Raw genomic sequence first — 22,797 nt, forward strand, 5'->3', positions numbered from 1 at the left:
ATTTCCCTCTCACCAGTCCCGTCTTGGTACTGAGCTCAGACACTAGAACAACACTTCTGAATCGATAGCGCAGTTTTTTTTTTTTTTTTGGTCATCAGTCTACTGACTGGTTTGATGCGGCCCGCCACGAATTCCTTTCCTGTGCTAACCTCTTCATCTCTGAGTAGCACTTGCAACCTACGTCCTCAATTATTTGCTTGACGTATTCCAATCTCTGTCTTCCTCTACAGTTATTGCCCCCTACAGCTCCCTCTAGTACCATGGAAGTCATTCCCTCATGTCTTAGCAGACGTCCTATCATCCTGTCCCTTCTCCTTATCAGTGTTTTCCACATGTTCCTTTCCTCTCAGATTCTGCATAGAACCTCCTCATTCCTTACCTTATCAGTCCACCTAATTTTCAACATTCGTCTATAGCACCACATCTCAAATGCTTCGATTCTCCTCTGTTCCGGTTTTCCCACAGTCCATGTTTCACTACCATACAATGCTGTACTCCAGACGTACATCCACAGAAATTTCTTCCTCAAATTAAGGCCGGTATTTGATATTAGTAGACTTCTCTTGGCCAGAAATGCCTTTTTTGCCATAGCGAGTCTGCTTTTGATGTCCTCCTTGCTCCGTCCGTCATTGGTTATTTTACTGCCTAGGTAGCAGAATTCCTTAACTTCATTGACTTCGTGACCATCAATCCTGATGTTAAGTTTCTCGCTGTTCTCATTTCTGCTACTTCTCATTACTTTCGTCTTTCTCCGATTTACTCTCAAACCATACTGTGTACTCATTAGACTGTTCATTCCGTTCAGCAGATCATTTAATTCTCCTTCACTTTCACTCAGGATAGCAATGTCATCAGCGAATCGTATCATTGATATCCTTTCACCTTGTATTTTAATTCCACTCCTGAACCTTTCTTTGATTTCCATCATTGCTTCCTCGATGTACAGATTGAAGAGTAGGGGCGAAAGGCTACAGCCTTGTCTTACACCCTTCTTAATACGAGCACTTCGTTCTTGATCGTCCACTCTTATTATTCCCTCTTGTTTGTTGTACATATTGTATATGATCCGTCTCTCCCTATAGCTTACCCCTACTTTTTTCAGAATCTCGAGCAGCTTGCACCATTTTATATTGTCGAGCGCTTTTTCCAGGTCGACAAATCCTATGAAAGTGTCTTGATTTTTCTTTAGCCTTGCTTCCATTATTAGCCGTAACGTCAGAATTGCTCTCTCGTCCCTTTACTTTTCCTAAAGCCAAACTGATCGTTACCTAGCGCATTCTCAGTTTTCTTTTCCATTCTTCTGTATATTATTCTTGTAAGCAGCTTCGATGCATGAGCTGTTAAGCTGATTGTGCGATAATTCTCGCACTTGTCAGCTCTTGCTGTCTTCGGAATTGTGTGGATGATGCTTTTCCGAAAGTCAGATGGTATATCGCCAGACTCATATATTCTACACACCAACGTGAATAGTGGTTTTGTTGCCACTTCCCCCAATGATTTTAGAAATTCTGATGGAATGTTATCTATCCCTTCTGCCTTATTTGACCGTAAGTCCTCCAAAGCTCTTTTAAATTCCGATTCTAATACTGGATCCCCTATCTCTTCTAAATCGACTCCTGTTTCTTCTTCTATCACATCAGACAAATCTTCACCCTCATAGAGGCTTTCAATGTATTCTTTCCACCTATCTGCTCTCTCTTCTGCATTTAACAGTGGAATTCCTGTTGCACTCTTAATGTTACCACCGTTGCTTCTAATGTCACCAAAGGTTGTTTTGACTTTCCTGTATGCTGAGTCTGTCGTTCCGACAATCATATCTTTTTCGATGTCTTCACATTTTTCCTGCAGCCATTTCGTCTTAGCTTCCCTGCGCTTCCTATTTATTTTATTCCTCGGCGACTTGTATTTCTGTATTCCTGATTTTCCCGGAACATGTTATTACTTCCTCCTTTCATCAATCAACTGAAGTATTTCTTCTGTTACCCATGGTTTCTTCGCAGCTACCTTCTTTGTACCTATGTTGTCCTTCCCAACTTCTGTGATGGCCCTTTTTAGAGATGTCCATTCCTCTTCAACTGTACTGCCTACTGCGCTATTCCTTATTGCTGTATCTATAGCGTTAGAGAACTTAAAACGTATCTCGTGATTCCTTAGTACTTCCGTATCCCACTTCTTTGCGTATTGATTCTTCCTGACTAATGTCTTGAACTTCAGCCTACTCTCCATCACTGCTATGTTGTGATCTGAGTCTATATCTGCTCCTGGGTACGCCTTACAATCCAGTATCTGATTCCGGAATCTTTGTCTGACCACGATGTAATCTAACTGAAATCTTCCCGTATCTCCCGGCCTTTTCCAAGTATACCTCCTCCTCTTGTGATTCTTGAACAGGGTATTCGCTATTACTAGCTGAAACTTGTTACAGAATTCAATTAGTCTTTCTCCTCTTTCATTCCTTGTCCCAAGCCCATATTCTCCTGTAACCTTTTCTTCTACTCCTTCCCCTACATCTGCATTCCAGTCGCCCATGACTATTAGATTTTCGTCCCCCTTTACATACTGCATTACCCTTTCAATATCCTCATACACTTTCTCTATCTGTTCATCTTCAGCTTGCGAAGTCGGCATGTATACCTGAACTATCGTTGTCGGTGTTGGTCTGCTGTCGATTATGATTAGAACAACCCGGTCACTGAACTGTTCACAGTAACACACCCTCTACCCTACCTTCCTCTTCATAACGAATCCTACACCTGTTTTACCATTTTCTGCTGCTGTTGATATTACCCGATACTCATCTGACCAGAAATCCTTGTCTTCTTTCCACTTCACTTCGCTGACCCCTACTATATCTAGATTGAGCCTTTGCATTTCCCTTTTCAGATTTTCTAGTTTCCCTACCACGTTCAAGCTTCTGACATTCCACGCCCCAACTCGTAGAACGTTATCCTTTCGTTGATAATTCAATCTTTTTCTCATGGTAACCTCCCCCTTGGCAGTCCCCTCCCGGAGATCCGAATGGGGGACTATTCGGGAATCTTTTGTCAATGGAGAGATCATCATGACACTTCTTCAATTACAGGCCACATGTCCTGTGGATACACGTTACGTGTCTTTAATGCAGTGGTTTCCATTGCCTTCTGCATCCTCATGTTGTTGATCATTGCTGATTCTTCCGCCTTTAGGGGCAATTTCCCACCCCTAGGACAAGAGAGTGCCCTGAACCTCTATCCGCTCCTCCGCGCTCTTTGACAAGGCCGTTGGCAGAATGAGGCTGACTTCTTATGCCGGAAGACATATAGACAGTCGCTTTCCCCCTCGCTCTGTTTGCGAGTGGAACAGGAAATGAAATGCCTAGTAGTGGTACAGGGTACCCTTCGGCACGCACCGTACGGTGGCTTGCGGAATATCTATATGTATGTAGATGTGGAATGATGTCAGAGAGATACAAGCAAATCGTTTATAGCCAAACACGAATGTAAAGTTAATAATGATACTATTCAGTTTAATGCTATACAAGTCCTGATATAAACTGACCACTGCTACACTCACTTAGTGGTTACTAAATTCATCATTGTAGCAGTTTAAAGGAAAGCACGATTGCCAATATAGTGTTTGAGGCAGCCGGAAGTAATTTAAATTTGTGGAGCACACTAGTGACAATGTAAATGGGGCAATAACTAACGATTCAGTTATCAGTAAATGCAACCCCTGTTCATGCAAAATATGTGAAGTTCTTTCTAATTTTTAAAAATGCTATCATACTGTAACAGCAAATCTTTAAGTAGATTGAAGTTCAGACATCACAATAAAAAGAAACACAAAATTATGCTGTACAGAACAGCTCCATTGATAGCTGCAAATAAACTTGGTTTTTGATATTTGTACTTACTCTGCTGACAAAATGGTGGATAAAATCCGTCATAGCATCCAGTGTAACATATCCCTGTGTACTGGTCACAAGGTTCATCGTCTTTGCATTTCCCACAACGTTGGCGACAAGATGCTCCGTAATTTCTTGAGTCACATGCTGGAACATTTATTTTACTTTAGACACAATGAATGTAATGACTCAAAAGACAGAAAACAAAACTTCTTACCGTTTGAATTGACGGCTGTGGTTACAAAACTGTTTTTACCAACAACCAATAGTAGGAAAGCATTATGGCTACATGTTATAATACTGTAGATTAATTATATTAAATTGCTTACAGTCCATCATTTTCAGTCATAGTCAACAGAACTCGTGAAAATGTAGTATCTGTGTGACAAATGGAACACTACAGGGCAACAAATTACATCCACATTGGCACATAATTTATGGATAGTTGAATTCATTTGGTGTTTAAGGTGCTAGAAGGTAAGGACATAAGAATATTTTCAGTTATTCTGTATTCTGACATGATTGTCATAAGGAGTGTGACTAAAATATAATTTAAAATTTATTTGACACTACAATAGTGAATCCAAAGCCACAGTATATAGATTTTTTTTAAAGGAAAGGGTTACATTACCAGTTTCAACGAACTACGTGGTCATTTTCAAATGTAAAAACATCAATTGGATAATATATAATGAGAATTATGACCATACATCTGACAAAAATTACAAGAAATAATGACACCAGGCAACTGAGGCAATGGTGGCACAACCAAGTCACTGCAAGTTGTGCCTATGCTTGCCCAAATGTTCATTCCATGTCCTAAAGTAAAATAGATAAAAACTACACCATGGTGAAATTTGCCAAGAATTCCTGCAATGTGGCCTACTCTGACACAACAGTTGTATGGCTGATATATATTCACAATTCGTTGGCGTATCAAGCAGAGCAAGTTTCCATGTCGAATGCAGCACATGGTTTTACTATGTTCCGAAAGAAGAATCTCAAAACACAATGTACTTTCACGAAATGAAATGTCGTACGGCTAGGGCCTCCCGTCGGGTACACTGGTTGCCATGTGCAAGTCTTTTGAGTTGAAGCCACTTTGGCGATTTACACATCGATGGGGATGAGATGATGATGACGAAGGCAACACAACACCCAGTCCCTGAGCGGAGAGAAATCTCCGACCCAACCGGGAAATGAACCCGGGCCCGTTAGCATGGCATAACGTCTCACTGACCACTTTTTTGTTGTTGATCTCATTTTGTTCTATATTGTTCGTGGGATTTGTTCAGGGCAGACGTACAATGACACCCGGTTAGGTTCTTTGTTGAGCCGTTCACTCAGTTTTTTATTACAGGAAGTAGCTAACCCTCTGACCGAACACGGTGAGCTACCGTGCCTGCATCACTCAGCTATCGATGCAGGTAATATATGTTCATGTAGAACTGACACACTTCTCCCATTATATATTCTCCAACTGAAGTTTTTACATTTGAAAATGAGGACGTAATTTGTTGACACCGGTAGTGTAACCCTTTCTTTTTAAAGAAAAAATATATACTGTGACCGTGACTTCATGATTGTAGTGTCAAATAAACTTTTCAGTTATAGTTAAATATCAACAAACAAGCTAAAGAGGTACGAAAAATTTAATATAAAATATGAGTAAATAGAACGAACTGAAGAATAATGTAAATTAAATTTACATACCATAGCGATGATAGTTGTATAAAATTATCTCTAGAAGTTTTACAAAACATTATGTACACCTTCCTAACACTTTATGTAAAAGGTTTATTTCTTCACATAAACTGTTAAGATGCCGTAAATACATGGCAGCCTCACAGCAAACCACATGAAGGTTTCTACTTGAACAAAAACTTCAGTTCTTTTAAGTTACTACATCCTGCTATGGTGGTAGCACCATTATTAGTGGCTAATATTAATGGCTGAGGAATCCCTGCATTGAAAATATCCACCATATACTAAAAATGGATCAATTAGTACTCCCTGTACTGCCCATGATTCAGCACTGGTACAATAAAACGTATCTCATTATGGGGAACATTCTCAATCCGACTGCCACCGTCTAAAATACGGGCGTGTTCCACTTTCAGAAAGACAAGTAAAATAAATCTTATTTCAAAGACGTAAAACCAATGCTCAGCTTAATTTCACTTATTTAATCAGTACATGATCTACAGGCTCCCTCCAGTGAGGACAAGAGGACCAATACCAAATCTCTGTTTGCCTACATAGGACTTACGTTTCCTCTTTGAGAATGTTTTTCCTCAGGTTTGAAGCTCTCCAAACCAAATTTTATCGAACTCGGTTTGGCGGACAAGTCATAAAAATCTAACGGACAAAGTTACTTTCGCATTTAATAAAAATTGTAAGGAAGTAGGGATTTTAACACGATGAGGATAAAATATATACTTATTTATTTAAGGACATCTTATTCAAAGATTTTTTTGGTTCATGGTTTACATTTAGAACTGGAAGTTCTTTAGATCTTTCATTACATATTAGTTAATGAGCACTGATTTAATTAATGAAACAACGATATCAGTAAGTAGCTTCACTAATAGTTCAAAGTGCCGTAAGTCGTTGAACCCTTTTCAGTAGAGCCTCGTGGTTCCCCAGCGACGATGCTGGAAAAATTTAGTGCAGCTGTAATCTAAAAAGTCCGCTTTATCTGTCCCCATAGAATGAGCAGAGTCTATACGAGTGCAAGTACCCCTATTTGATGAAATTTTGACGATAGTTTCCGGCGGATGCAAGATATTATGTACCAGAAGCAGGACAACAATGATTCCTAAAGATTTAATGGTCATGCGTGCAGATTCGACCGTTCAATGCGTCCATTGGATGAATCTGCATCTGGTTGAAGAATACTAAATCGTACCTTTTCATGCTGAAAAATTGAATGTCTTTGGCTGCTTCTGGCAATATTTGCAGCCTCTTCCGTAGTTAATAGCTCATAGAGGGATAGAAAATATTTAACACCATTTGTGTGGTTGAAACTTATCTGATTTTCGATAACCGGAAAAATATCAGTTGCTGCAGCCAACAATGCGTTTCTTACACTCTTCGCTCCTTGCTCAAGACAAACAATGATAATCTCCCCAGAGTAGTGCTACAGACCAAAAAGCCTCTACCTCTCTCGCAGTCAATTTAATACTCTTATGACACAATGGAACAGAACTTCACACATTACAGAATCGGTAGTTGTCGTTGTGGGTACGTAGCACCAAGCATGCCTTCATTTGCCAATAAATAAAATACAGATAAGCATGCTTTAATTTGCCAATGACTAATATAAAGAGAAAGTGCGTAACATAATTTTGATTATTGAAAATTTTGTCACCACCAAGGACTGTACCATGTTCCAAATTCGTGCATTGACCTTATAGTTATTACTGAATGTCGCTGATTGTCTGCTTAGGACAATTTTTGCAGCCTGTGAAGTAGCTGCCAATATCGTGCTACATTTCGGTCATGATTGAATATTACATTTGCATTTTAAGCAGTAAGTATGGTCATGGTATTTTAACCCTTTATTTGGAAGTTTTGCTCTCAAGCAACATCAAATTTACGTTGGCCTTATGGGACAACAAACACTCCCCAATGCCTTGTACTGGCATTGTTGCGTCCAGGCAAAGTTCCTTTACACACTGCGAATGCCAGTTGTTGTAATAGTTCAAGGTTTTCCACGCGAGATGGCAGTTTGTGCAGTGGTGTTACAGAGATCTCCTGATGCGAGCAACAGGGGTGTCTTATTTTGATTCTGAAAGAGTGGATTTCAATAAATTGGCAGTAATCTTAGCAGATTTTCTTCAAGAAATACCCAGAGGTGAGTTTACAGCAGAAATATTTCAATCTAATATTGTTTTGAATTACTTAAACAGTATAAAACTTTTATGTTGCCTGTGAGCAACATTGCCCATAGTTGGGACATGTGCCATTAGTATATTATATATGCTTATGGCGGATATTCAGAACAATAAAATCGTGAGACTTGCAAGCTCATTTTGTGGTGTCCAACCACTCTCAACAGTAAAATGATGGGACAGCAATGAAAAAAGAAGAATTGATGTGCCCTGTCCCAGTATTGTACGTCAGTACAACAAGCATATGGGAGGAGTTGATCTTGCTGGTATGCTGATATAGCTCTACTGAGTACCAATGAAAACTAGGTGTTGGTACATGAGATTGTTTGGATTTAGGCTAAATCTGAGTGTTGTAAATGCCTGGTTGGTATTTCGAAGAGAATCTCTGGACAAGAAGACCTCACTGAAGTCATTCAGGGCAGATATTGCCAATGGTTTGATGTTTTCAGGGAATAGGAAAGTAGGAAGTCCCTCAATAGACATAACACCACCACAAAAGAAGAGGAGGAAGCCAACAGCTCCGACTGTTACTCAAGACGTCCAATTTGATAATATGGAGCATTGGCCTGTATACGGTCCCATAGGTCGTTGTCGTTATTGCCCATTTGTTTCCAAAAATTCCATTGCAAGAAGAACTAGAAGGGAAAATGAAACAATTCTATTACACAGCAGGAATGCATAATTGTGATTATAAATTAAATTATTCACGTACAGGAAACCTTTTGCTTGAGGTTATTGGCAAACATTTTTTATTCTATAATATGTATAAATGTGGTCTACTGCTGGCAATGTTGCTTGTAAGCAACATTTCATAATTTTCATAATTTTTGTCAAAAATTTCTAAAACTGACTGAATTGTATTTCTTTAAGCATAATAAATAAATATTAGCACTGAATTTTTTGTTTTGTTTTTATTTTCATCATTTGCCAAATAAAGGGTAAATAACAAAGAAGCTCTCCCATTCTTGTGAAGGGTTCGAAGGAAAACGTGAAACATAGTCATTCGCATCTTTTTCCCATTGAACAATTTACAAATGAGGATGTTCTGAGCTAGACAGTGATGTTTTAACATTTATCAATAGTCACGGAAATTTTGCTACTGCAATATGTTCGTTTGGGTACTTTGTAGTAACGAAACAATCGCTATAGCGTTATCTGGTATTAGGAAATCATTTTGTACACATTGCAATACTAAAGAGCTTTAATTAGTTTGTATATAATATTTGTTCATATCATTAGTGGAGTCAGAATGATCGACTCCGACGCGCAAAATTAAGACATCTGTTGTAATGGTATGTGTGGTCTCGGTGTGGAGACGGTGTCCAGGCAGGCAGTTGAGAGGAGTCCCTGTCGGCAGCAGAGCACGCGTGGCTGGCTGGCGGGGCAGTGCAGGACGCACGACTGGTCCCCGGGCATGGGGGAGCTGACGTCACACCCTGGGAGCGCGGCACTGCCGGCAGTGGCGTGTTGTTGACGTGAAACTGGTCGTACACACGCCAGTACTCTTTAACGGCTAATTCCCGGGAGAAAACGAGGTTAGCACAAACGTTTTTCCATCTCGTGTCCACTCTGAATTGTGAGATTCCGGATAAGTATATTACAAAAACAGCCAAGCCTGGATCTAACTCGGGTAACTCCTAAAAGAACAATGACATTTTATCATTTGTTATTTGAGCCCTGCAGATGACTTCCGCAACTGTCAGTGTAACGGGACATCCTCCTCTAGCATTACTTTTCCTGAACAGTAGTTGTCGACATTAGTATCATGCTTTAGAAATTTGGACAGGTCAGTGTTATCACAGTTGGGTTTCTGAAGCCTTTCATTTTATACACAGTATGTTACATTTCCAATGTACTTAATTCATTAAATAACAAGTTACAAGCAGCAGGTATTTTCTGTGATTTGTCAAAGGCATTCGATTGTGTGAATCATGACATCCTTTTAAATAAATTAGAATTCTATGGTGTCACAGGCAGTGCTGCAAAATGGTTCAAGTCATACCTCGCAAACAGGAAACAAAGGGTGTCAGTGCAAGGGACTAGTGAATTAAGTCATCCGTCATCATCAGAATGGGAAGAAATTACATGTGGTGTCCCACAAGGATCCATCTATGGGGCCATTGCTTTTTCTTGTCTACATTAATGATCTCTCATCAGTTACATTGCCAGAAGCAGAGTTCGTTTTGTTTGCAGATGACACAAGTTTCAATAAATAGTATGTCAAGTGTAGTTCTAGAAGGATCTGCTAATGATATTTTCATGGATATTAATAAATGATTTAAAGCCAACTAACTGACATTAAACTTCGAAAAGACTCACTATATGCAATTCAGAACCTTAAGACGTTTCCACCCGGCATATGCATAAAGTATGAAGAAGAGCAGATAGAAGAGGTTGACAGTCTTAAATTCCTGGGATTACAACTTGATAATAAATTCAGTTGGAAGGAGCACACCACAGAACTGCAGAAACGCCTTAACAAATCTATATTTGCAATTCGAGTGTTAGCAGACATAGGCGACATAAAAATGAAAAAGCTTGCATACTTTGCCTACTTTCATTCCATAATGGCATATGGTATAATATTTTGGGGTAACTCTTCAAGTCAAACAAAAGTTTTCAGAGTCCAAAAGTGTGTAATACGTATTGTTTGTGGAGTAAATTCACGGACATCCTGTAGAAACCTCTTCAACGAACTGGGTATACTAACTACTGCCTCTCAGTATATTTACTCCTTAGTGAAATTTGTCCTAAATAATATATCTCTTTTTCCAACAAACAGCTCAATTGATACATACAATACTAGGAACAAAAATGATCTGCACAAGGACTTAAAAGCACTTACTTTAGTTCAAAAAGGAACACTCATCTTCAATAATTTGCCAGCAAACATAAAAAATTTAGTTACAAATAAAGATCAGTTTAAAAGGAGCCTGAAAGACTCACTAGTGGCCAACTCCTTCTACTCCACTGACGAATTTTTAATAGAAACTAATGATGTATTGTATATATTCATACCATTAGTATTGTTATTTCAGCTTTAAAAAAAATTTAAAAAATTTACATGTTCCACATCCACGAGGATCTCCTCAGCACAGATCTATGGAACGAAAAAATAATCTAATCTAATCTAAAGCAAAAATTCATGAAAATAAATCACTTTATAAAATGCTTTAGTATCGACGTTATAATCGATAAGTGCTAGTCCTGAATGTCCAGTTAAAATTATTTTTTTAGAAACATTTGAAATTACAAACTACTGGCACACTTAAAACTTCTATTATTATTTACGCAATACTGTACTGGTTACTAGATTTACTTCTTGATTCATTTATGACATAATAATAGAAAGTAACAACGTACCAGGAGCTAGTAGAATTTCATTTCTTAAGAAACATTGTAAACCCTTTGGAATATGGTCATGTCCACAGTGTGTGAGGGTCATAAACACACGTCTGATGGCAGCGGACGTATTTTTGTGCGAACAATGTAATTTCGGCTTTGTTAATGCGAAAAATCAAAATTCTGTGTGATATTCTAAAATTTGAGAAAATATATTAACGTAAAAACAAAAATTCTGCAACAACAATCTTCAAATTTATTTAGATCAATTCAACTATGAGGACATGAAACGTGATAGTTTCAGCTTCAAGAATCAGACCCCTAGACAAGGAGAACTGGAGCAAACAGTACATGAAAACCTAAGTAAACTATAAAGTTTACTGTAATATTCGCTCCACTCAAATTTTTCATAAAAGGCTTTGCTTATTGTGGACAATAGCTGGAACCAGGAAGAAGAGGGGAGATTACAAGTGGTTGTCCTTGGTCCTCTGACGGTACTAAATCTTTGCCACTACAATAAATGTGCTCGTGTACTTCTCAGTGACAATGATAATTACTGCGTAGTTTGAAGGGTAAATGAAGTTCCACTATTCAACAGGAAATTTCCGCTGTTCATGTCTACATATTTATGGATTCACCCATAACATTGCAAACGTATATTTTCATTATGTGAGTATAGTTCACACAACAGTTTATTGTCATTGGTTAGAAAATGGCCTTTTTTCCCCAGTTGGATGTTCGAGATCTCATGTATTATGTACAAAGGTATATGACTACTGCATCAAAATCTGACTCAGGTCAGAGACTGGTTTAATTCATTAACTCCCACAACTTATCACCTGAATCAGCTTGTAACAGCTTTTAATGAAGTAGGTTAATTCAAAGCTACTTCAACAAATATTTCAAGCAGAAGCAGGCTACTCTTTGTCAACAGCTCTATACTTTGAGAGTCATCGTTAGGCATGAAAAGTATCCTTGAGAAATGTCTCTATTTGACAGTTATTCCGTTAAATGAATTCAAAAGTATATCTTCCACGCAGGAAATTGCTAATAGTGGGCAATCTCTTGACTAAATTAAACTAGATAACCTGAATTCGATTTTATCATCTCTATTAACATTATTCAGTGATAATGTCATCAAACATTGAAAATCACTGAAACATATGGTCACATGTTACTTACTAAACTGCAAATTATCTCTACAAAAATATCATTAATACAGATTCCAGTATTAAACTACAAATAAGATTCACGAATTGTTCATCTTCCTAGATAAAAACACACATAACGATGGCTGAAAAAATTAAATATGATTGAACTATAATACAACTGATACACATATCTGTATTTTATTACAGCTAAGAAAAATCTGTAATCTTATCGACAGACAATTCATTTCTACTCTTTCAACACGCATAACACTCTTTGGCTGAAAGTCGGTAGAATCCCTTCACCGGTGTCTCAAGATGTCCTAACAAATATGACCATGGATGTGGTATTCTCAGTACCTCAAACAGACGGACACACAACAGTTGCCACTTTTTATTTCGTTTATGTAACAACGAGGCATGCGAGTTTGTACATAGCAATATGTTTTCTCTTATCTGAAAGCTTTGAAATCTCTTTATGTCCTGTTCATATTGTATCTTCCTTCTCCCTGCTTTCTCTGTTAGTTTGAGAAGTACAGTTCTGACTTCATCTTCCCGTTGTACTTCTTCATTAGGTACCTTTGTGATCGTTTCGACCACTCGTTTCTTCCTTTCCTTCTGAACATCAGTTCCGCTGGCATACAACTTGTTGGCGTCTGAAGCAAGTTATTATCTACTTCCTCTAATTTACTCAGATATTCTATCCTTAATATCTGTCAATTATGACAGTAAGTCCTCATAAGACGAATCAGCCCATGGAAACTCGTTCAACCAGATTCAGTTTTGGGTGATAAAGCAAAGTGAATATCTTCACGATGTCGCCTCAAGTCAAGGTTTTGCTCCTACAAGGCAAAGTTCGTTGCATTACCTGATAGAGTAACGTACAGTTTGCCCACTCACGGAATGTGATCACTTAGCAGACGTTTGATAATTCGTGTACCTATGGCCGTTTTCATGGGGTGTAATTTAATATATTTAGTGAAGATATCCAGAGCAGCTAGTATGTGCTTGAAATAACATCTTGCACGAGGTAACGGAGTGAAAATGTCCATAGATACGATGGCAAGAGGATTATCCGGTGCAATCGAATGCTTAAGTCCTCTGCCACCTCGACTGTTGGGTTTCATTTTCTATGAAATATTGCATGGTTCCATTATTTTCTGAACTTTCTGATGAAGGCTAGAGAAGTAGCACTATGTGATCAGAGAGTTCTTTTTTGGGGAGAGGACCCCAATTTTTTTTATTCCACACACATACTGCATTTCATTGATGTCTCAGCATCATCAGGTTTTATGCTATCTTCTTGTTACCACATGCTGTGGGTTCCCTGTTTTTTTATGTAATTTACTACAATTATTTTGTTTCACAGTTCATCATTTTTGCTAGTTTCCCCACAATGTTCACTGTGAAGGCCTGCAATATGTAACTTTTCATGTCGCTATTAGTAAACAGCGACACGCCCAGTGCAGACCTCGAAAATGAGGAAACCAGCAAAAATGATGAACTCTGAAACAAAGCATGCATTAAATCACATAAAATCCAGGCTGTCCACAGTATGTGGTAACAAGAATATATCATAAAACCCATTGATGACGCTCAAACTTCCAAGAATAACAAGAAAAATAAGAAATGGTGTTTTGCTCAAAGCAGACCTCCTTCAAAACAAATCTATTTGTAAGCAACTATGCACAGAAGAGCTTCAACTTCAAGATGAATATGCCCTCATCTTATTGGCACACTTGATTACTCCAAAGTGACACCAAGCATAATGTGTGTACCATACTAAGTTAGGCTTATATCCCTCAGGAATACACATGCACTAATTATCAATTCATTGGTGGAATAAAACATTATTAACTATTCTGTAATACATTTCTATCTTCTCGTTATTCAATTTTATCAGTTGGTGATGTATTGAAGAACACCTCTGAGCTAATAATTACAGTCTTAATATACTCTTGCAGAATTTGAAATTGTATATGACCTAGGATTAACATAACGGGGAATTCATGTGCTGGATCTTTCGAAATTAGGTCTTGTTCTAGTCCTTCCAGAAGATATGATAAAACATCTGGTATTTGATTATCTTTTCCGTTTATGCAGATGATCCTAAAACTATTTTTAATTGTGCTAGTGCGCATACTAATAGCCTAGCATGCAACTGTTTACAGGTTGGCAGAAAACTGAGTGCTTGTTGGTCCCAGTACATAGTTGTTTGTTGATCATTCAGATAATAGTGGAGCTTTCAAAATGCACGAACGACCACAAAGTATTCTTGCAGTCGTATAGGGTCTTTCAGAATTGGAAAGAATTAGACTTGGAATAGCTATGGGACACAATGTAGATTTCACTTAGATAATTACAGTCTGACATAGGCAAGCACCCACCCCACAGTTGAATCATCCATTAATAGGCCAAAATCTAATGTTATGTCAGTATGGTATAAAATCTTTGCATTTAGAATAGCTTGCTTGGTGTCATTGAATGCCCATTGACTTTCAACTGTTCATTTCCAGGCTGAATTCTTATGCAACATGTTTTAGAGTGAATCAGTGTATGTAAATTGGTCCACAATAAATCGACTAAAAGCTAAGGCTTGATCCAGGCTTCCTTTGCGTTGCTTTTCGTTTTAGGGACTGAGAAGTCCGTAATGACAATTCTCTTTGTAGAATCTGGCAAAATACACTTGACACGTATCAAATATCTGATAAATCTTATCTTCTCAACAAAAAAATGCGATTTCCGCAAGTTAGCAATTGTTGTTGTTGTTGTAGTCTCAGTCCCGAGACTGGTTTGATGCAGCTCTCCATGCTACTCTATCCCGTGCAAGCTTCTTCATCTCCCAGTGCCTCCTGCAACCTACATCCTTCTGAATCTCCTTAGTGTATTCATCACTTGGTCTCCCTCTACGATTTTTACCCTCCACGATGCCTTCCAATGCTAAATCTGTGATCCCTTGATTCCTCAGAACATGTCCTACCAACCGGTCCCTTCTTCTGGTCAAGTTGTGCCACAAACTCTTCTTCTCCCCAATTCTATTCAATACCTCCACATTAGTTATGTGATCTACCCATCTAATCTTCAGCATTCTTCTGTAGCACCACATTTCGAAAGCTTCTATTCTCTTCTTGTACAAACTATTTATCGTCCATGTTTCACTTCCATACATGGCTACACTCCATACAAATACTTTCATAAACGACTTCCTGATACTTAAATCTATACTCGATGTTATCAAATTTCTCTTCTTCAGAAGCGCTTTCATTGCCAGTGCCAGTCTACATTTTACATCCTCTCTACTTCGACCATCATCAGTTATTTTGCTCCCCAAATAGCAAAACACCTATACTACTTTAAGTGTCTCATTTCCTAATCTAATTCCCTCAGCATCACCCAACTTAATTCGACTGCATTCCATTATCCTCGTTTTGCTTTTGTTGATGTTCATCTTATATCCTCCTTTCAATACACTGTCCATTCCGTTCAACTGTTCTTCCAAGTCCTTTGCTGTCTCTGACAGAATTACAATGTCATCGGCGAAAATCAAAGTTTTCATTTCTTCTACATGGATTTTAATACCCACTCCGAATTATTCTTTTGTTTCCTTCCCTGCTTGCTCAATATACAGATTGAATAACATCGGGGAGAGGCTACACCCCTGTTTCACTCCCTTCCCAACCACAGCTTCCCTTTCATGCCCCTCGACTTTTATTTCTGCCATCTGGTTTCTGTACAAATTGTAAATAGCCTTTCGCTCCCTGTATTTTACCCCTGCCACCTTCCGAATTTGAAAGAGAATATTCCAGTCAACATTGTCAAAAGCTTTCTCCAAGTATACAAATGCTAGAAACGTAGGTTTGCCTTTCCTTACTCTTTCTTCTAAGATAAGTCGCAAGGTCAGTATTGCCTCAAGTGTTCCAACATTTCTACAGAATCCAAACTGATCTTCCCCGAGGTCGGCTTCTACCAGTATTTCCATTCTTCTGTAAAGAATTCGCGATAGTATTTTGCAGTTGTGAATTATTAAACTGATAGTTCGGTAATTTTCACACCTGTCAACACCTGCTTTCTTTAGGATTGGAATTACTATATTCTTCTTGAAGTCTGAGGGTATTTCGCCAGTCTCATACATCTTGCGCACCGGACGGTAGAGTTTTGTCACGACTGGCTCTCCCAAGGCCGTCAGTAGTTCTAATGGAATGTTGTCTTCTCCTGGGGCCTTATTTCGACTCAGGTCTTTCAATGCTCTGTCAAACTCTTCACGCAGTATCGTATCTCACATTTCATCTTCATCTACATTCTCTTCCATTTACATAATGTTGTCCTCAAGTACATCGCCCTTGTATAGACCCTCTATATACTCCTTCCACCTTCCTGTTTTCCCTTCTTTGCTTAGAACTGGGTTTCCATCTGAGCTCTTGATATTGATACAAGTGGCTCTCTTTTCTCCAAAGGTCTCTTTAATTTTCCTGTAGGCAGTATCTATCTTACCCCTAGTGAGATAAGCCTCTACATTCTTACATTTGTCCTCTAGCCATCCCTGCTTAGCCATTTTGCACTTCCTGTCGTTCTCATTTTTGAGACCTTTGTATTCCTTTTTGCCTGCTTCATTTACTGCGTTTTTATATTTTCTCCTTTCGTCAAATAAATTCAATATTTCTTGTGTTATCCAAGGATTTCTACTAGCCCTCGTCCTTTTACCTACTTGATCCTCTGCTGCCTTCACTACTTCATCCCTCAAAGCTACCCATTCTTCTTCTACTGTATTTCTTTACCCCACTCCTATCAATTGTTCCTTTATGCTCTCCCTGAAGCTCTGTACGATCTCTGGTTAGTTTATCCAGGTTCCATCTCCTTAAATTCCCAACTTTTTGTAGTTTCTTCAGTTTTAATCTACAATTCATAACCAATAGATTGTAGTCAGAGTCCACATCTGCCCCTGGAAATGTCTTACAATTTAAAACCGGGTTCCTAAATATCTGTCTTACCATTATATAATCTATCTGGTACCTTCTAGTATCTCCAGGGTTCTTCCATGTATACAACCTTCTTTTATGATTCTTGAACCAAGTGTTAGCTATGGTTAAGTTATGCTCTGTGCAAAATTCTACCAGGCGGCTTCCTCTTTCATTTCTTAGCCCCAATCCATATTCACCTACTGTTTCCTTCTCTCCCTTTTCCTATTCTCGAATTCCAGTCACCCATGACTATTAAATTTTCGGCTCCCTTCACTGCCTTAACAATTTCTTTTATCTCATCATACATTCCATCAATTTCTTCATCATCCGCAGAGGTAGTTGGCATATAAACTTGTATTACTGTAGTAGGCGTGGGCTTCGTATCTATCTTGGCCACAATAATGCGTTCACTATGCTGTTTGTAGTAGCTTACCCGCATTCCTATTCCTTTATTCAATATTAAACCTACTCCTGCATTATCCCTATTTGATTTTGTATTTATAACCCTGCATTCACCTGACCAAAAGTCTTGTTCCTCCTGCCACCGAACTTCACTAATTCCCACTATATCTAACATTAACCTATCCATTTCCCTTTTTAAATTTTCTAACCTACCTGTCAGATTTAGGGATCTGACATTCCATGCTCCGATCCGTAGAACGCCAGTTTTCTTTCTCCTGATAACGACGTCCTCTTGAGTAGTCCCCGCCCGGACATCTGAATGGGGGACTATTTTACCTTCGGAATATTTTACCCAAGAGGACGCCATCATCATTTAATCATACAGTAAAGCTGCATGCCCTCGGGAAAAATTACGGCTGTAGTTCCCCCTTGCTTTCAGCTGTTCGCAGTACCAGCACAGCAAGGCCGTTTTGGTTAGTGTTACTAGGCCAGGTCAGTCAATCATCCAGACTGTTGCCCCTGAAACTACTGAAAAGGTTGCTGCTGCTCTTCAGGAACACTTGTTTGTTTGGCCTCTCAACAGATACCCCTCCGTTGTGGTTGCACCTACGGTACGGCCATCTGTATCGTTCAGGCACGCATTCCTCCCCACCAACGGCAAGGTCCATGGTTCATTGGGCGGGGGGGAGTTAACAACTATGCATGCAGTTTTAAACGCTGCTAATATTCAAGAGTGTGTCTCCATACATTATCCCATGGAGCTGTTGCAATTAACAGATCCCAAGAATCATATTAAATGCAGATATAAACAAATGCAAACTAGCACTTAGGCGAAAGGGAAGAACCCTAAAATGATGACTCCAGCTAGCGTAAATGTAGGCAGTATACTTACTTGATTCTTCTCCAAGTCCAACCAGCCAGTCGACAGCACACAAATATTTGTAAGGTACTTGATTGTGCGAAATTTTCAGAATTTGTTCATCTATATTCTCCAGATTAGATCTGATTAGCACAATTATTGTATTAACTACCCAGCCATCCAGCACATGACATATCTTCCCTCCAGGCTTTGGTACCGCTATCAGTGGAGACAGTAAGGGCTGGTAGAAAGTTCTATGAGATCCAGTTTCAGCATCCCCTGTATCTCTTCATCAGTAGTTTCACCTTCTTCTTTCCAAAGGATTGGATACAAACTGTTGCACTACGTGCAATGAGGGAAAACATTTAAATTACAGGCAATTCCTGGCTTCTGCTCGAATACTTAATAGTATTCGTTCAAGAGTTCAGACTGTTCTCCTCTTTGCTCATTTGTAAGGTGTTGGCTCAGTCGACTTCCGCTGTACCTGGTCTAACAATCCAAGTAAATCTATTTCATTTATCTAAGACTTGAGAGTAAGTCTGATCTTCTTCACAATCAATTCTCTTTCTGCCCCTCTGCCGCATCTACTACGGTTACTCTCTTCACTAATAAAATATACTTGGGCAACACCACCATCAATCTGCAAATCGACCTAGCCCTAAGGATAAATCAATTTTATGTCCTTCTCCCACATACAACAACGCGTGGAACACATTCGACCAGCAGTTTCTTTACAATACGCAATGTGCATTTAATCACTGCATTTCCTACTGTAATTTGCGACATTATTTTCTTATGCTCTGCGACTACATGCACATAGCACCAATAAATCTACAACTATGAACTGCAAAAGTGGATAACTGAAGACTTTGTGACACCTCAGGAAATAGTTGCATAATGTACCAATCACCAACGATCCAGGACATAGTACCACTATGACTGGAATATCTTTCTCAGTAGTATGTATTGCTGAGATTGGCACTAACTGATATTGTTCCTTACATTCATTGACATCTACACAGAATTCTCCAATCACGTTCCTTTCATCATTATATCGAAACAACTGTACTGCATGCTCATAACCTCTATGCAAATTCACGAGCGTTCTTCTGGAATATGTTTCAGTCGAGTCTAGTTTAACTGACATTGTTCACTAGAATGAAAATGTCGTCCACGACTTCCGTAATCACTGGTTTTTGTTCTCTCCAGTTATTACTAACTGTAGATGTGTCTGACTGAGATTCAAGTGTTTGTTGTTAACATTGGAATTGTATCCCAGTCATGATCATCGTACTGTGCGACTCTGCTTGTATTGATTTTGTTGGAAACCTTTGCCGTCTTGTTCTGACTTCGTTTATTTCATTGGTCGTTAATGCAATTATTTGAAGTCGGTTGATTAGCAGTTCTTTCATGTGGATGTAGACTATGTGCACAACAGTTTGGCTGGCTAATTATGTATATACAAAAGTTCCCTGTATTCATCCTCGGTCTTATAATCTCCTATATAAGATCAACAGAATAATGTATGGAAATAGACTCCACGGATTTATCTTCTGGTGCATGTATTATTTTCTCATGGACTTCCGTGGGTAATTTCTGTATAATCAGTTCATTCCAGTATCTAGCCTTATACAAGTACCTCTCTAAGTAACTTCTACAGCTGCCAGTTTTGCAGGAGAAGGACTGCACGTTGAACACCTCTTTCCTAAGACATTCTTGAGTTCCTTTTGACCAATATTTGGCACGGAATGCCCTTTGAGACTCTTCGTAGGTTCCATATAGATCCGTCATGTCAGGCACCCACAATGCTGTATCCCCTTGTATCTTCCCGATAAGTGGCTAATTTTTTGTTGTTCAGCTAAGGGCCTAAGTAGAACACTCCTAAATCCTCGAATAAAGACAATATGATTAACAGCTCTTTTATCCGACGAGAATGTCTGTATTTGTTGTCGTTTCAGAAGTTTGTCTTCCATTAACATATTTCTATGTAGTTAAGATGGCGAGATACCAGAGTGTGCAGAATCTAATCTGTTGCCGCATCTAGTACAAGCACAGGCATTCCACACTCTGATGTGGGGCTCGAGGTCTGTTGCCTGTGCTCCTTTTAAAATTCTTTTCGAAATACCTTTATGGCCCCCAACCTCTTCTATAGCTCTTGAAAATGCTTCGATCTATTGGATAATACATTGTTACATTGTACGAAACATGATACAGTCTAATCACTCAGCCTAAGCAATTCTTGCTTCAGTTGATTTGTAGAAGGTAAATTTTCAGCTGTAAGAGTCTCTGCAGCTTTTTTAATACTTCTGTTTACACAATGGATAACATGCTGTTCTTTATATTTTGCCTAGTGGTCTAATTGACATGAAAATTGTTGTTGGAGTTCATGAAATTATGTTCAATGAGTTTATCACAAGCAGAGAACGAGCCGTCTATTGTATCAGCTAATTGGCATGTTGTTGTTCCCACCTTCTCTTATCTAGTTCGCAAATCCTGAACTTCCTTATGAACTTCCTGTACTTCACATGGGCACTGGTCTTGAGCTTCCCAAAGTTGGGCTAACGAATTAGGGATTACAGACTCCTTTTGTAATATAACTCTAAGTTCCATTCGAATAATAATCCGGATAAATGAATGTGGCTATGTCTGTTCATATCTCCATGGGTATGGATTTCTGTGTGTGTGTGCACAAGCGAATGCATGCCTGCTTTTATGTGTGAAAGCTTCATTGAAAACACCTTGCAAACAGTGGTTATTTTACAAAGAGGGTAGTTTTGGGATTTATCCCATCACAAATTTTACACATTTTTGGTGCGTTAATTGGATCATACATTCTGGTGCCTCTCTCTCTCTGAAGTACACGCAGTGTTACTACTGACACAGATTCAGTAGTAATGCATTGCAGTAACTGAAACTGCTTATATGTGCTTGTGGAATGGAAATATCGCTATAATATTACTATACAGGGTGGTCCATTGATCGTGACCGGGCCAAATATCTCACGAAATAAGCGTCAAACGAAACAACTACAAAGAACGAAACTTGTCGAGCTTGAAGGTGGAAACCAGATGGCGCTGCCATAGGTCACACGGATATCAACTGCGTTTTTTTTTTAAATAGGAACCCCCATTTTTATTACATATTCGTGTAGTATGTAAAGAAATATGAATGTTTTAGTTGGACAACTTTTTTCGCTTTGTGATAGATGGCGCTGTAATAGTCACAAACATATGGCTCACAATTTTAGACGAACAGTTGGTAACAGGTAGGTTTTCTAAGTTAAAATACAGAACGTAGGTACGTTTGAACATTTTATTTCCGTTGTTCCAATGTGATATATGTACCTTTCTGAACTTATCATTTCTGAGAACGCATGCTGTTACAGCGTGATTACCTGTAAATTCCACATTAATGCAATAAATGCTCAAAATGATGTCCGTCAACATCAATGCATTTGGCAATACGTGTAACGACATTCCTCTCAACAGCGAGTAGTCCGCCTTCCGTAATGTTCGCACATGCATTGACAATGCGCTGACGCATGTTGTCAGGCGTTGTCGGTGGATCACGATAGCAAATACCATTCAACATTCCCCACAGAAACAAATCCGTTGACGTCAGATCCGTTGAACGTGTGGGCCATGGTATGGTGCTTTGACGACTAATCCACCCGTCATGAAATATGCTATTCAATACCGCTTCAACTGCACGCGAGCTATGTGTCGGACATCCATCATTTTGGAAGTACTTCGCCATTCTGTCATGCAGTGAAACATCTTGTAGTAACATCGGTAGAACATTACGTAGGAAATCAACATAGATTGCACCATTTAGATAGCCATCGATAAAATGGGGGCCAATTATCCTTCCTCCCATAATGCCGCACCACACATTAACCCGCCAAGGTCGCTGATGTTCCACTTGTAGCAGCCATCGTGGATTTTCCGTTGCCAAATAGTGCATATTATGCCGGTTTACGTTACCGCTGTTGGTGAACGACTCTTCGTCGCTAAATAGAACGCGTGCAAAAAATCTGTCATCGTCCCGTAATTTCTCTTGTGCCCAGTGGCAGAACTGTACACGACGTTCAAAGTCGTCGCTATGCAATTCCTGGTGGATAGAAATCTGGTACGGGTGCAATCGATGTTGATGTACGAGTAGTATTCTCAACACCGACGTTTTTGAGATTCCCGATTATCGCGCAATCTTCCTGCTACTGATGCGCGGATTAGCCGCGACGGCAGCTAAAACACCTACTTCGGCATCATAACTTGTTGCAGGTCGTGGTTGACGTTTCACATGTGGCTGAACA

The 22,797-nt window shown here is 39.1% G+C and overlaps 1 protein-coding gene across 1 annotated transcript in view; it reads right to left on the reverse strand.

Annotated features, from left to right (window-relative positions):
- The window catches only part of LOC126416336 (uncharacterized), a 586,934-nt gene that overhangs the window by 302,170 nt on the left and 261,967 nt on the right, over positions 1–22,797 (reverse strand). Inside the window, exon 13 of the mRNA XM_050084004.1 lies at positions 3,893–4,030. Coding sequence (XP_049939961.1) covers positions 3,893–4,030 — 138 coding nt within the window. The remainder of the gene's footprint in view (positions 1–3,892; positions 4,031–22,797) is intronic.

The sequence above is a fragment of the Schistocerca serialis genome, chromosome 8, assembly GCF_023864345.2.
Source record: "Schistocerca serialis cubense isolate TAMUIC-IGC-003099 chromosome 8, iqSchSeri2.2, whole genome shotgun sequence".
Lineage (NCBI taxonomy): Eukaryota > Metazoa > Arthropoda > Insecta > Orthoptera > Acrididae > Schistocerca > Schistocerca serialis.